The sequence below is a fragment of the Nematolebias whitei genome, chromosome 15, assembly GCF_014905685.2.
Source record: "Nematolebias whitei isolate Nwh7 chromosome 15, NemWhi1, whole genome shotgun sequence".
Taxonomy (NCBI): Eukaryota; Metazoa; Chordata; class Actinopteri; order Cyprinodontiformes; family Rivulidae; genus Nematolebias; species Nematolebias whitei.
In genome coordinates this window covers 27,630,444-27,644,964 of record NC_056512.1, presented here as the reverse complement: position 1 = coordinate 27,644,964, position 14,521 = coordinate 27,630,444, and the positions used below count along the sequence as shown (strand labels likewise).

Here is a 14,521-nt window from a genome sequence, read left to right as displayed (position 1 = left end):
GTGTGTGTGTGTGTGTGTGTGTGTGTGTGTGTGTGTGTGTGTGTGTGCGTGTGTGTGTCTTCTTTGTGCTCATACAGCAGCGGAGGAAAGGGAAGCACCGTGGCAGTAACCTCAGTGTATGTACCCTGTCTTCTGTCTTCTCTCCCTTTTTTCTTTAATCCAGTCCCTGTCATCATCAGCCATGTTTTGAATTTTTTTTTCCTGTCCCATATTGTGTCTCCATGTTCTGTCTGTCATTTGCAGGGAAAATCTTCCTCAAAGGGAGAATCAGATCTTTAGAAATGAGGTTATGTGTAAAGGTTGTGAAAACTTAATATCTTACCTGTTTTATTCAGCTCTTTGAACAACCTCAGTTTGGAGAAATAGAGTTTACCATGTTTTTTGGACTATAAGGCGCACTTAAAATCCTTCAATTTTCTCAAAAATCAACAGTGAGCCTTATAATCAGGTTTATGGTTGTGCTTACTGACTTCAAACCTATTGTATGTGGTTCTTGTGAATGAGTTGAATAAAGTTTGACTTATATGACTGTTTTGTTTCGCTTAATGCGCCTTATAGTCCAAAAAATACGGTATATCGGATCAGAATGATGAGCTCATGGCTGGTTTGAGAGAAACCAAGACCAAAGAGGATTGCTGTCCTAAAGCCAGTATTTCACTGGGTTGCCACGGCTGGCAACTATTTGAATGACGTTTGTGAAGGAACCTCCAAAATGTCTCGAAACATTTGCAGGGGTTTTCATTTGCCTCAGTTTAGTCACAGAGTTGTGCAGTCCTTTTGCTTGTGTTTTGAACATGTTCAAAAAATATGTGTGGCAACTTTTCTCTCAAAATAGTCACAGATTCAACATGTGGGCATCTCAACCCCATCTCGAACCTTTCCGTGTTTCATCGCAGGCGTCTGCAATTCATCTTCAGGGTGCTAGAGTCATGTTACGACAAATGCACAAGACCTCTTGTTTGACAGAAAATACAAATAATCTAATAGTGAGAAAAGTGAATTATTCAGGAATGTAGGGGGAGCTGGATAAGAAGTGGATGGAGGTTGGCAAAAAAATAATGTGCACAGCATAAACAGCTGCGCCTTGTACACACACACACACACACACACATAAGGTTTTGATTTTCAGAACATGGCCGTGCAAAGTGTGGCTGTACAACTTGCTGCTCACAAACTCAGAATTCAGTGAGACTGCAGCTAAAAATTAGCCATTTTTTCTTGCAGTTTGTTTTCCATTCAACCTTTACGTAGACAGATTAATCACATGGAGCCTGAGGGACTCGTTTACAAGTGAGTCTTGTTTAGACAGACAAAAAAGTAATGAAAGTGACAACACGTAGGATTTAGAGGCAAAAAACCAATCCTAACAGACTCTCAATCCATGGCCGACGACAGATAGCCTGAAATGGAATAAAACACCCCGCACATAATGACGCAGACATTCTGCATGGGGAGGGGAGGTGACAAGAACGGTGAGCATGTCCACAGTGGCACTATAGGAGTTCTGATAAGAATGGTATAATCACTCAGTTCCCTCTGGTGAGATCCTTAAACATTCTCGAGGGGTGCCGAGGTCGATCAAGGACCATGCCAGAGAGAATCCAAGAATCCTGAAATAATGACACAATGTTTATTCAGCCGGTCCCTCGGATTGGTTTGCAGACTTACTCGGTGGGAGAGGGGAGTGGGGGCAGAGCGTCGATTTACAGGGCCTCCAGGCAAATTGAGATAAGGTGGCCTGTCAAGGCCAGCCAGGGAGTCAAATTCAGATAAACAACATTTGTTTTGGGGACAGGCAGAACTTGTCTGCCTTGAGTCTTTGCTGGTCCTCACAGATCCCAAAACATTCAAATTAAGTGAACACACCACTGGTCTGTACCTGAGAGTATTCCCTGAGATCTGATCCATCCTGCCAGTGAATCCTTTCGCAAAGCAATTGAGTCTGGATGCTGGAGGCACGGAGCAAACCATCACGTAAGGCAGGCAGCTTGACCAGGGCCAAATGTACTGCCGACAACTTCCTTGTTTGTTGATAAACCAGGAACCAGCCGATTCCGAAAAGCAGGCAACCTGTTATCATAAATCCAATGATATATGCGTCTTCAACATCCCCGATGGACAGCAGAGATAGGCACATCAGCTTCCACTCACCCCAGGAATCAATGATATATCCAGCTGCGTCCGTGTCATCAGGGCAAGTTTGCTCGCCTGAAGCTTGTTTTCTCGTCGAGAGAATTTTATCAATTGCGTTGAGAGACCAGCTGACCAGATCCATAACAAAAAACTACAGTTTGGAAGACATGTAGAGAGAGGCTCTGAAGCAGTTTCACAGACAGAACAGAACAAAGCAAAGCGGAGGAAGGAGAGGAGGGGAAAAAAAGTGTTTGCCCTTGACAAGAGCAAGTGGTGAAGTTCTTACGGTTATGAATTGCTAACTAAACTCCAGCAGGTGTGACACCACCCAAAACATTAGCTGAGCTTATTTAAAAGCCTTCATGTCATTATGACATGTTTATTACATGATTATTTACATGAAAACTGATCGTTATCTTTAAGCTCAAATAGCAGCAGTGCTGTCTACTGCACGTTCAACAAGAATATCATGTTTCTGCCAAAACGAATTTTAAAGTGACGCTTGCAAAAATGTCTACAAACTTGTTCAAATTAAAGTCGTTTTAAAATGGCAGTGTCTACTTTGGTCTGGGCCACGCTCAGACAAGCTGTTAGCTTGTTAAGTTTTCAAGAAACTATGTCCCTTCAAAGAGCTATCTACAACAGGTAAGATGTTAGTTGTTCATAAACTTCTACAGAACAATAAGATCTGAACCATTGCTTTAAAATGAGCTGATTTCCGCATGAAATACCAGCCCAGTTTCCACACTGTTACCAGCATCATTACTGTAAGTTTGGAATCGGGCTGATCTGTGCTTGTCCCCGACAGTCGTAGGACTCTACAGCCCTCTGTCTCTCTTTGCTCTGCTGCTGCTCTCACTGCTTTGTTACCTGTGTGTTAGACCATAGAGATGTTATCATCTGTCTGTGTTCAGGACTGCTCAATCTGCATGCAAGAAATTTGTTGAAGAATGCGAGCGTGAGTAAGGAAAGTGGAGGGAATGAAACAGTAAAGAGAGATTTTTTTTTTTTATGAAGATGTTGAAACTCAGTGCTATTTCTTTCAAACTAGATAATCTGGTATTTTCTAATCCATATTTTTTTGTCTAATAACTTCAAAACTTGATCAGCTTAGCTGCCAGAAGGACTTAGCACTGATATTAGCTGATTTGATCTCCCAGGTCAGCCTCTTTTGGTCCCCCCCTCAGAGCATGTGAAGCGGCAGCACTGCTAAGAATGAGTCCAGCGTCATTAGAGAAGGACAACCCCTCTATGTACATGCATGGCTGCAGAACAGCTCGCAGCAATAGTAAACATTTATTACAATCTGGAACGTGCCATGCTCAGGCATGAGTGCTGAAGATGGGCAAGTTTTGGAAGTTGTTCTGACTCTTATGTTCTTTTTTTAAAAAACTTTTATAAAGCAAGTTATAAAGCATGAAAAGCATGGCTGTTTGCCATCATTTGCAGCATGATGGATTAGTGGCTAGCACTGGTACCTCACAGCAAGAAGGTCCTGGGTGTGGTCCCCAGTTTGAGCCTGAGCTCTTTCTGTGTGGCGTTTGCATGTTCTCCTCGTGTTTGCGTGGGTTTTCTCCGGGTTTGTTAGTTTCCTCCCACAGTTCAAAACTTGCACGTTAGCCTCCCTTACAAAATAGATTAGTGATCTCAGTGGGATTTGCCTGGTTAAATAAAGGTTAATAAATTAATTAAATCATGTCTTTCATTTTTTTTATAATTTGTTTTCAATCAGGGGTCAACAGGTACACTAAGCTGTGCACTAGTTTGTTTTTTATTGTGTGCCACCAACATTGTTTTAAAGACAACACTCTTTTTAATATAATTTTGTTTTACTTGGTAAAAGACGATCCTGTGGTTACCATCGGTCAGTCTATACAGCAACTGGTTTACATAGATATTGTCATTAGACAAGTAACTTTTCTTTTAGACTGTTTTAGGCATTATTACAATTATTTATTTTACAAACATTTTAAGAGACAAAATTTGACAACTGTGTTTCCTTGTGCAACTTTAAAATATGATGAGTTTTGGTTATCCTTCCTTTCCTCTCACACTATAAGTTTCAAGGAAGAAATTCAAACAAATATAAAACTGTTGTGAATTATTTTATTAAAGTTGTAAAGGAGCATCTATTTATGGGTTGTGTTTTATAGTCAGTCAGTTCTTTAACCAGAAGATCTGTGAAGTGTGGCTTTGAAAGACCTCAGTTCGAAAAATACAAATGAGCTTTGACCAGACTGACGAGATAACAGGAAGTCTAACTGGACCAAGACCAAAGTGATTAATGCTGAAAACTCCATTCACAAAAAGTGAATGTAACAGGGAAAAACTGTATTATACATACAAACCGGATTCCAAAAAAGTTGGGACACTAAACAAATTGTGAATAAAAACTGAATGCAATGACGTGGAGGTGCCAACATCTAATATTTTATTCAGAATAGAACACAAATCACAGATCAAAAGTTTAAACTGAGAGAATGTATCATTTTAAGGGAAAAATCTGTTGTTTCCAAATTTCATGGCATCAACAAATCCCAAAAAAGTTGGGACAAGTCCATTTTTACCACTGTGTGGCATCCCCCTTCTTCTTACAACACTCAACAGACGTCTGGGGACAGAGGAGACCAGTTTCTCAAGTTTAGAAATAGGAATGCTCTCCCATTCATGTCTAATACAGGCCTCTAACTGTTCAATCGTCTTGGGCCTTCTTTGTCGCACCTTCCTCTTTATGATGCGCCAAATGTTCTCTATATGTGAAAGATCTGGACTGCAGGCTGGCCATTTCAGTACCTGGATCCTTCTCCTACATAGCCATGATGTTGTGATTGCTGCAGAATGTGGTCTGGCATTATCGTGTTGAAAAATGCAGGGTCTTCCCTGAAAGAGATTATGTCTAGGTGGGAGCATATGTTGTTCTAGAACCTGAACATAGTTCTCTGCATTAATGGTGCCTTTCCAGACATGCAAGCTGCCCATGCCACAAGTGCTCCTGCAACCCCATACCATCAGTGATGCAGGCTTCTGAACGGAGCGTTGATAACAACTTGGGCTATCCTTGTCCTCTCTGGTCTGGTTGACATGGCGTCCCAGTGTTCCATAAAGAACTTCAAATCGTGATTCATCTGACCACAGAACAGTCTTCCATTTTGCCACACTCCATTTTAAATGACCCCTGGCCCAGTGCAAACATCTGAGCTTGTGGAGCTTGCTTAGAAATGGCTTCCTCTTTGCACTGTAGAGTTTCAGCTGGCAACGGCGGATGGCACGGTGGATTGTGTTCACTGACAATGCTTTCTGGAAGTATTCCTGAGCCCATTCTGTTATTTCCTTGACAGTGGCATTCCTGTTTGAGGTGCAGTGACGTTTAAGAGCCCGGAGATCAAGAGCATCCAGTAGAGTTTTAAGGCCTTGACCCTTACGCACAGCGATTGTTCCAGATTCTCTGAATCTTTTGATGATGTTATGCATGGTTGATGATGATAACTTAAAAGTCTTTGCTATTTTATGCTGGGTAACACCATTCTGGTATTGCTGCACTATCTTTCTGCGCAACAATGGTGGAATTGGTGATCCTCTTACCATCTTGGCTTCTGAGAGACACTGACACTCTGAGAAGCTCTTTTTATACCCAATCGTGTTGTCAATTGACCTAATTAGTGTTAATTGGTCTTCCAGCTGTTCGTTATATGCTCAATTTCCTTTTGCCAGCCACTTATTGTTACTTGTCCCAACTTTTTTGGGATTTGTTGACACTGTGAAATTTTGAATCAACATATTTTTCCTTTAAAATGTTACATTTACTCAGATTAAACTTTTGATCTGTCATCTATGTTATATTACGAATAAAATATTGACATTTGCCATCTCCACATCATTGCATTCAGTTTTTATTCACAATTTGTTTAGTGTCCCAACTTTTTTGGAATCCGGTTTGTATTTATTTTTGTATTTACATATATTTTAAGGCTTTAGAAACCCTTCCCACACTCTTGCAATGTTCTAAGCTCTCAAACCTACGTCATTTTAACAACGTGTATATGTACAGCACAGTAGCTACTAAATTTTACTTACCAGGCTCTGCAGAGCAGGAGTGGCTCTCGGTTCCGGTCCGACTCCGGTCTGTCTGTTCAGTTTCTGCAGACCTACCCGGCAGTGACAAAGTCCACAATCAATGTGCTAAACTCTTAAACCTACTAATTTTAACAACATGCTTAGCTGCTAAATTTTACTTACCAGGCTCTGCAGAACAGGAGCGACTCAGTTACGGTCCACCCCAAGAGATGAGAAAGTCTCGGTGGGCTCCGGATGGAGCGCCAGACCTTCGGCAGTGTGGCCCCGCTTGGAAGTCCTTGTGGGCCAGCTAGGATCTCTCGAGTTCACCGCTGAGTCTGGGGATCCGGTTCTGTGCAGCCAATCAGCACCTGGGTTACACAATGCTCCGTTTCTTCAGGAGACGTGTCCTGACAGGATTTGTTTCTTGTGAATCTTACGTTAGTAAAGTTTAATTTTCTTAAAGAAACTTGTCTAAGTGACATGATTAAAATCTTACGTTTGAAAAGCCGGCTGGCAGTCATAACTTTGCTTTCTGTTGGGCAGAAAGTAGCAGCCAGAGGCACTACAGTACAGTAGTGGCTTCTGGGAAATGAAGTCCTATTGAGTGGTGATTACAGTATAGGCTTATCGAAAGAAAACTACAAAATAGCGGCACCTGTCCGAATGTATTTATTTATTTATTTTTACATTTTCCTAACCACGTGAGTACAATAATATTACTGTAAAGTTGACTATCGTGTATTGTGTACTACTGCTCTGTACAACTTTTTTTTTCTATTTTTTTGCGAAAGTCGAACTGTCAAGTAGCGAGGGACTACTATAGCTCATTTAAGATAATTTTACTGTATTCTCTTTTCATGCATGTGTGGGTTTTAATACGTTCACCATTTACAAACGGATCTTTAAATCCAATGTCTTTTTTATTTTATTGAATTATTTTTAATGTTAATTTGTAATGCACCTGTTTAGTTTTATGTATTTTTCAAGTTGTAATCTTAGTGTTGGTAGGAAGCACGTTGCACTTTTTTTATTGTACTCAATCCCCAATGGAGAGCCATTGGGTTTCTCTGCAGGAAATGTGCCAGACAAATAAAGTTTGATTTGATTACATCGATGTGTCTGGAAGTGCAAGCAGCAGCAGCTAGCTGTAGCACTTCTAGTGCACACTGGGGCACTTTCAGCAGGAATAGAATCATGTTCTTACCAACAGAAAAAAACATGTAATGCAAAACTGAAGGGGATGCATGGGTTTATAATCTAATATTTGATTCATGAAGCACAAACAAATGTTTGAGATTAGAGTTGTTTTAGAACAATTAAATTAAACTATTTTTTTCTAAGTGAGGTCGTTCAAAGAGCCATCTATAACATGTAAGATATTTATAACTTACAACCTGTCTCAGCTCCACTTTAGAAAATCTGAATTAAAACTCAAAGTCAAAAAAATAAATATTTAAATAAAAGTCTAACAAATTAGCCAACAGAAATACCAAAACATAGATTTACTTTCTTTACAATGTTTTTTTTTTTAGTTAAGCTTATTTCTACACATTTACACTTAATTACTTGTTTAAAAACAGCTTGGTTTCAATTAACAATTTATCATTAGTCTCTCTTTAGTATCAAAATTAGTATCAAGTATTTGACTTTAATATGTGGATACACATATTAAATAAAATACTTTCTGGAGCAGAACTGCTTGTGATTTATTAAAGCTTTTCATTTGCAGGCACTGACTGAGTGAACAATTGAAAGGAGTATCCAACAAGTCAACTTGTCAAACATTTTTATTTTGTTTGAAAATTATATTTTAACATTTTTAGATTAGAATTGGGAGTTTTTTAGTTTTTTTTCCCAATGAGGTTTTATTTAATCTAAATACAGTTGATCTATTAAAATGACCAAACTTTCTTAATAGAAGCCAAAATAATCTTTGCATATCAGGTTTTTTGCTGAATCCTGTCCTATAAATTGAAGGAAGTCAGAAGCTTCAAAACTAAAACAAGAAAGCCTTCCTTCATCTTGTGTTGGTTTTTGTTCCTTCTCAGACCATCAGTGACAGCAGTCCCATGAAACGGTCGGCCTCGTCCTTGGGGCACAGCAGGTCTGGGCGGGGCCACAGAGACAAAGGAGGTGCAGATGACTACACCATGGAGCATGCCATACCTGAGGAGGGGCGGGCTTCCAGACATGGACACCGCCGAAAAGACCGGAGCCATCGAGCGTCGGAGCGGTCCTTGTGTCGCTACAATGAGGCTGACGCGGGTGAGAATCAACACAAACATTATCCTCCTTCGTCTGCGCTTGTTCGTTTGTCGTGTTAGCAAAATATCTCGTGAACCAGGATAGATTTGTGTGAAACGCTCAGAAAGTAATCAGTGGACGTACATCTTCAACTGAACAACTTTTGGAGTCAAAATGGCCACCACAGGTTACCTAAAGTAGTCAACACAAACATGGTTACGACTCGAGATAAAATGAGGTGTTGCGGTAGCTGAGAGTCATATTCAACTTGTTCTCTGAGCACTAAAGCATCTACTGAGATCTAACAGAAGAGACTGCACGGACAAGGTTTGAACTGAACAAGCACCATATACACCTGCATCCCCTCTCGGCATGATTTTCTGGTTTAGATCTCTGGTATGGAAGGTGGAGGTTCATATGCGTCCCTTCAAGAAATGCTAGGCGGTTGTTTTGAACTCCTTTCTAATTTACTCTACGCATATTTTAGCTGATTTATTGATTCCAAGTGTTCAAATGTGACATGTGGTGGACGCCCATTCTTACTCCCTCATCAGGCCTGGGCCCGGACCAGTCGGGTGACCTCACCTCGAAAGAGAAGGATCGAGACCGAGGTCGCTCTAAAGACCGTAAGCATCACCACCATCATCACCATCACCACGGCTCCATTGATAAGGAGCGCTACGTAGCAGACAGAGGGGGCGAGTATGGACACCGGCACTCCCGGGAGATGGAGCACGACCGGGACCGGGACAGAGAGAGGGACCGACGCTGGTCTCGATCGCCCAGCGAGGGCCGCGAGGGCCGCGAGGGCCGCGAGTGCATCACACATAGACAGGTGGGCTTTCTGTACGCAAGGTGTAAATCTTTAAGCAGCATGTTGTCTATTAGAAGCAAAACATAGCCGTCTGAAATCGTAGAGCATTTCAAAGTTATGATTTAAGGTCCTTTAATTTAACGAGTTACCTGATTTGGCAAGTATTTTCTAATGATGATGAAACCATTAAATATGCAGTTGTGCTTACAAACATTCTGAAAGGCTATTCAGTTTTCAAAAGTCATATTTAATCAAGAAAAGTCTAATTAACAAGCACAGATTTTTTTTTTAAATACTGTAAAAAAAAAAAGTATGTTTAAAAATATAAAAACTGTTATAAACCCAATCCTGGCCAGATTGATACATACAAAGATGGAGTCACAGTAAAATATAGACGTCTGCCCTCAGATTAAACACATTTGTCGTGTTCAAGGAACCATAAAAAAAATCTTGTTTAGTTATGCATTTATGTTTTATTAGATTTGCACAATTGTGTTTTTTTTTTTTTTATGTTTTTAATGTATTTATTGAAGCCACTTTGTTCAAATCACCAACATCCAAACAAATATGCATAAAAAATGTATATTTGTCTAAATGTCTTATTCTTGCCTGTGTTCTGTCCTGTCACACCACTGGGTTTCTCCTTTTGGATACCCTTTTCAAACAATTTTAAAAAATGTGAAAATCAATCCAAATGTCTTTTCGCAAAAAAAATAAATACAAAATAAAGGGAAATTGCAAACATTTAGCCATGAAGCCAGTTCAGATATTTGCAAGTGAGCTTTTGTGGAATGAATACGAACAAGCAGTATCTTACCTGTTGTAAATATCTCTTTGAACAGCCTCAGTTTGGAGAAACATTTTAATTCTGACCAAATATGCAGAGCAAACACCAAAGTGTGTTGCTACGAAACTAGCAGCTCATGCAAATACTAATTTATAAACGTTTGTGTAATTGTGTAATGTGACATTAAAGCATTTCTCCAAATTTAAGCTGATCTTTCTAGAACAGGTAAGATTTTTACCGTTCCTAATATTTCCACTGAACCCCACTTCATAGCATCTGAACTGTCACGTTCAAGTTTTAACATAAAAGAATCAGAAAATAACACTTTTAATGAAGAAGAATTGTGATTTACTGAGTTGAGCTTATCTCTTTTTTCTGTCTTGATGCATTTACTAAATGTCACACATTTATTTAAAGATAAATACAAATATTTGAATGTATGTATGGTTGCTGTATTTACCCTGTGCTTAACAACACAACCCTTTTTTTTTTCTTTTGTCGTCTTTTGCTTTTTTTTTCTTTGCGTGACTTGTTGCTTCTCTTTGTGCTGTTTGGTATTTCATCCTTCTTCACCCACATTGCCCGTTCACCCACCGCCACGCCGCACACGTTCCATGTACATTAAATTGCTGCTTCTCTTCTTATTGTTGCTCTGATTCTCCTTCTTGTCCTCTGTTGCTCTTCAACTTGGACCCTTTGATCTTCCTCTCTTTCGTGCATTCTCTCGTTTCATACTCTTGTCTTGACCATCCTCCTGTTTATTATTCAACACGTTTTGTCGTTGGAATTTGTGGTTCGTTTTTTTATTTGCTTTATTTCACTTTTTGTGTAGGGCAGTAGTTCAGTCAGCGGAAGTCCTGTCCCGTCGACCTCGGGGACCAGTACGCCACGTCGAGGCCGTCGACAGTTGCCTCAGACGCCTGCCACCCCCAGACCCCATGTCACATACTCCCCTGTAGTCCGTAAACCCACGCCCACGCCTCCTGGGGGACTGCAGGGCAGACCCCCAGCCCCAGTTCCTCGGCACTTTTCCCCAGAGCCTTTCCAGGGACAGGGTCCTCCAATGACCCACCACGCTGCGCCCCGTCAGGGTCATCACCCCCCGCCTCGCTGGGGAGACACAGGCAGTGGTGGTGGTTCCGTAGAAGGGGACGGCTGCTTCTACAACCAGGACTACGAGACGCATCATGAACCACCTGCTTATGAGCAGAGCTCCGTACAGGGTGGAAACCCCCACCCCCACAGCCTGGCCAACCACCCACTGCCATCGCCCGCACAACCACAGCCTCATAACCCCTATACCCTTCCTCCCCAACAGCCTCACCCTATCAACAACCCCCACTTGCAGCCTGCTCGCACCTCACCAAGGACTGTCCACCACGCGCCTCCTCCCACCACTGCCCTGACGGGGCCCGTGCAGAGCCAGGCTCAGCCGGCCGCCCAGCGCCGTCTGCCCAACGGCTACCGAGCCCCATCGCCGTCCACGCATCTCCACGGACACAGTGGGCCTCACAAGATCCCCCCTCCAGCTGGGCATCCGAGAGGTTCCCATAAGGGCCTGCATGAACCCTTCGGAGAGAAAGAGGAAGACGATTGGTGCTAGCCTCTGGGGAAGGGGGAAGGGATGTACGAAGGAAAAATTACGGATGGACTGAAAAATAAATAGAGCAAAGAAAGCTCTGAGCCAGAGCAGCGACTGCCAAGGGATATCACAACTTTTCTTTCTAGTCTGTTCATTGTTTTTCCTCTCCTCGCTTCCTCGGGGGTGTCCCAGGTGACGTTGCTTGATAAAAGCTACGGTGTCAGGACAAGAAGACGGAGCGCGAACGCTGAGGCGGAATCTGGAGGAACAAGACGCAAACCACGGTTCGTTTGTTTTCCATCGTCTCTCGATGCCAAAAACTCAAGTCGACGTTTTCATGGACGGCGGGAGGAAGGATGGATGCTCTTCGTGTCTTAAATTACTGTATGCCTCTGGCAACGAGCTATAGCCACTTACAAGATGTCAAGAGTCGCGACTCGATAAAAGACACTCTAAAGTCAGAGACGAGGGAGAACATTTTCCTTTTTTTGAGGGGTGGGGGTGATTTTGAGGCTAACTTTTGTCAAGTTAGCTTAAAAAAAAAAAGATCAGATCCAATCCTCCCAGCCACAAGTTGAATATTGATGAGTTTTATCATCTGTGTTTTTAAATAACGACTAAACTGACAAAGAGCCGCCTTACCTGTATGAGGTGGGGAGGCTAAGTGGGTGGGAGAGTTGGGGAGCGTTGCAGGGGTCTTGACAAAAAATAAAAATCTCTGCCAAATCTAGACGATACGACGGGCGAGCGTGTCGACGAGATTGAACACTTCTCCCGGAAGCTCTTCAGCCGACCTCATCCCATCACCTGCAAGGAAAAATATTTAAAAAAAATTAAAAAGCGGGGATGTATTTCAGAAACAAATAACAGTTTTCTGCAGTATTTCTTCTCCTCCTGCAGCTGCTTCTTCTTCCTCCTCCTCTTCTTCAAAACATGGAAGCTTGAATCTTCTGTTGCAACCCACGCAGCTTCGTCTCTTTTTTTTTTAAGACTTGCGGAGTTGTACAACTTATGGAATCCTGCATGAATGATACAAAAGAATAATAATAATAGCAACAATGAGAATCTACTGTCCGTGGGGAGGATTTGACCACTCCCCTTTCCGTTGTGGTCTATAGGGTTTCTCTCTTTTTTTAATGGAAAAATACTTTCTGTTTCTCTCTTTGTACTCTGAATGACATTCCTCTTGCTTCATTTACACTAAAAATCAAAAGACAGGGCTTTGGGGAAAATTGGATGATAAGTGTATGTTTATCTGAAAATTATAAGTTGGGGGGAGGGGTTGATGGGGACAAAACAATTACCTTTTGCTTGCTTGTCTACTGTTCGTTCTGTGCCAAATGCCTGCCACTGATACAGCTGGAATTGCACAAATTTTTAGTGGAACTAACCTTTTTTGTAACTAAGGTCCTAAAATAACAAAAGGTATAATGGGTAGCAGGGTAAATATGGATTTTTGAAGATGAAAAGGGCAAACGTGGAGACAATAGTGGTAACAAATCAGTATCATCTCGAAGTCTTCCAGAATTTGGGGGTTCAAGCAGAGGCATCAGAGAGGAAGAGACCCAGAGAAAGGCACAGAAAGGAGAGAAACTCTTCATCTTTGTTTTCTTTCTCACTGAAGGTAATAATGGATAAACTGCTAATATAAATATATATATATATATATATATATTATATGTTTGTAATGATCACGGAGATTGTGAGGATGAGGTGAATATTTATGTTCTTGGTTCATTTCGAGCTCAGGTTATCATTTTTCCAACTCTGCGGTGGACCTCAGCCACATTGTGGAACGACGAGGCGGAAATAAAGCAAAAGAAATATGCAAAGTTAGGAATGTTTTTAAAAAGATTTATCAAAGACAGCAGGTTTTTTTTTTTTTTTTTTAAGTTTCCTTTGGATAACTAAACCAGACTGTCACTATCATCGATCAACCTGCAGGGGGCGCTCCAGGACAGTGACGCTTCCTTCACAGTTTCAGAGCGTTCTCTAGTAAAACACCTCACCTGTGTTCACCTGTGTGTGAACACAGGGGACTGAATCAGTTCAGAAGGGTTGAAAACTGATTTCTGAGCTTGGAAATCACCAATGTTCTGTGTATTTCACGTTAAAATGGAAAGTTCAGATCTTTAGAACTGGGGTTCTGTAGAAAACTTGCGGATATTCAGTATTTTATTGTTTTATTTTAAACTTTGTTGTTGTTTTTTTTTTAACAAATTGCCTCAGTTTGGAGAACGTTTAATTTAGTCTGGATTGACAAGCAAGCTCAAATGTGACCAAGACCAAAGTGACTTCCTGCCATCTTTAAACAACTCCAGCAATTCACAGTAGGTGATGGCATTTTAGACCAAACGTTCTTTACATGTGTCCAGTAAATATTAAATTTTTATTCAAATATTGCAACCCACCACCACCCATCTCCTTGCACTGTCCTGCTAAACTCACTCATGACCTCTAAAAAAGTTAAATCTAGTCCTCTGGACATTCAAAAAAACCCAAAACAAAGCAAAACAACAAAAAATGTAGAAACGTTTCGTCTCTCGTCCGAGAGACTTCTTCAGTCTGAGGTGCTGTTTTCAGCTCAGTCTCTTAAATAGCACCTTCTCAGAGTGGATCAACCAGTTTTGCTGCTGACAACCAAAACCAGCTGATCACATGCTCAAGAAGGACCATCAGCCTAACAATGGATCATTAGCACACTGATGGCTGTTTACTATTCACAGAGGGCTGAGTGATACTAGCAATCACAGCATTGTAAGAGGGGGACAATTGAACACGTAGGCCTCCACCCCTGTTTAATGATGGACGGTTTCTTTTCACAAAGATGGCCTCCTTTACTCCTCTCTCAAACCATCGTTCCTCTCTATCCAGGATGTGAACATCTTCATCCCTGAAAGAGTGA

At 41.4% G+C, this 14,521-nt stretch overlaps 1 protein-coding gene across 1 annotated transcript in view; it reads left to right on the top strand.

Moving 5' to 3' along the window:
* cacna1aa (calcium channel, voltage-dependent, P/Q type, alpha 1A subunit, a) overlaps nt 1-12,248 on the top strand; it is a 110,513-nt gene extending 98,265 nt beyond the window's left edge. Inside the window, exons 42-44 of the mRNA XM_037688521.1 lie at nt 8,238-8,454; nt 8,988-9,268; nt 10,867-12,248. Coding sequence (XP_037544449.1) covers nt 8,238-8,454; nt 8,988-9,268; nt 10,867-11,637 — 1,269 coding nt within the window. The 3' untranslated portion in view covers nt 11,638-12,248. The remainder of the gene's footprint in view (nt 1-8,237; nt 8,455-8,987; nt 9,269-10,866) is intronic.
* Nucleotides 12,249-14,521: the final 2,273 nt, after the last annotated feature.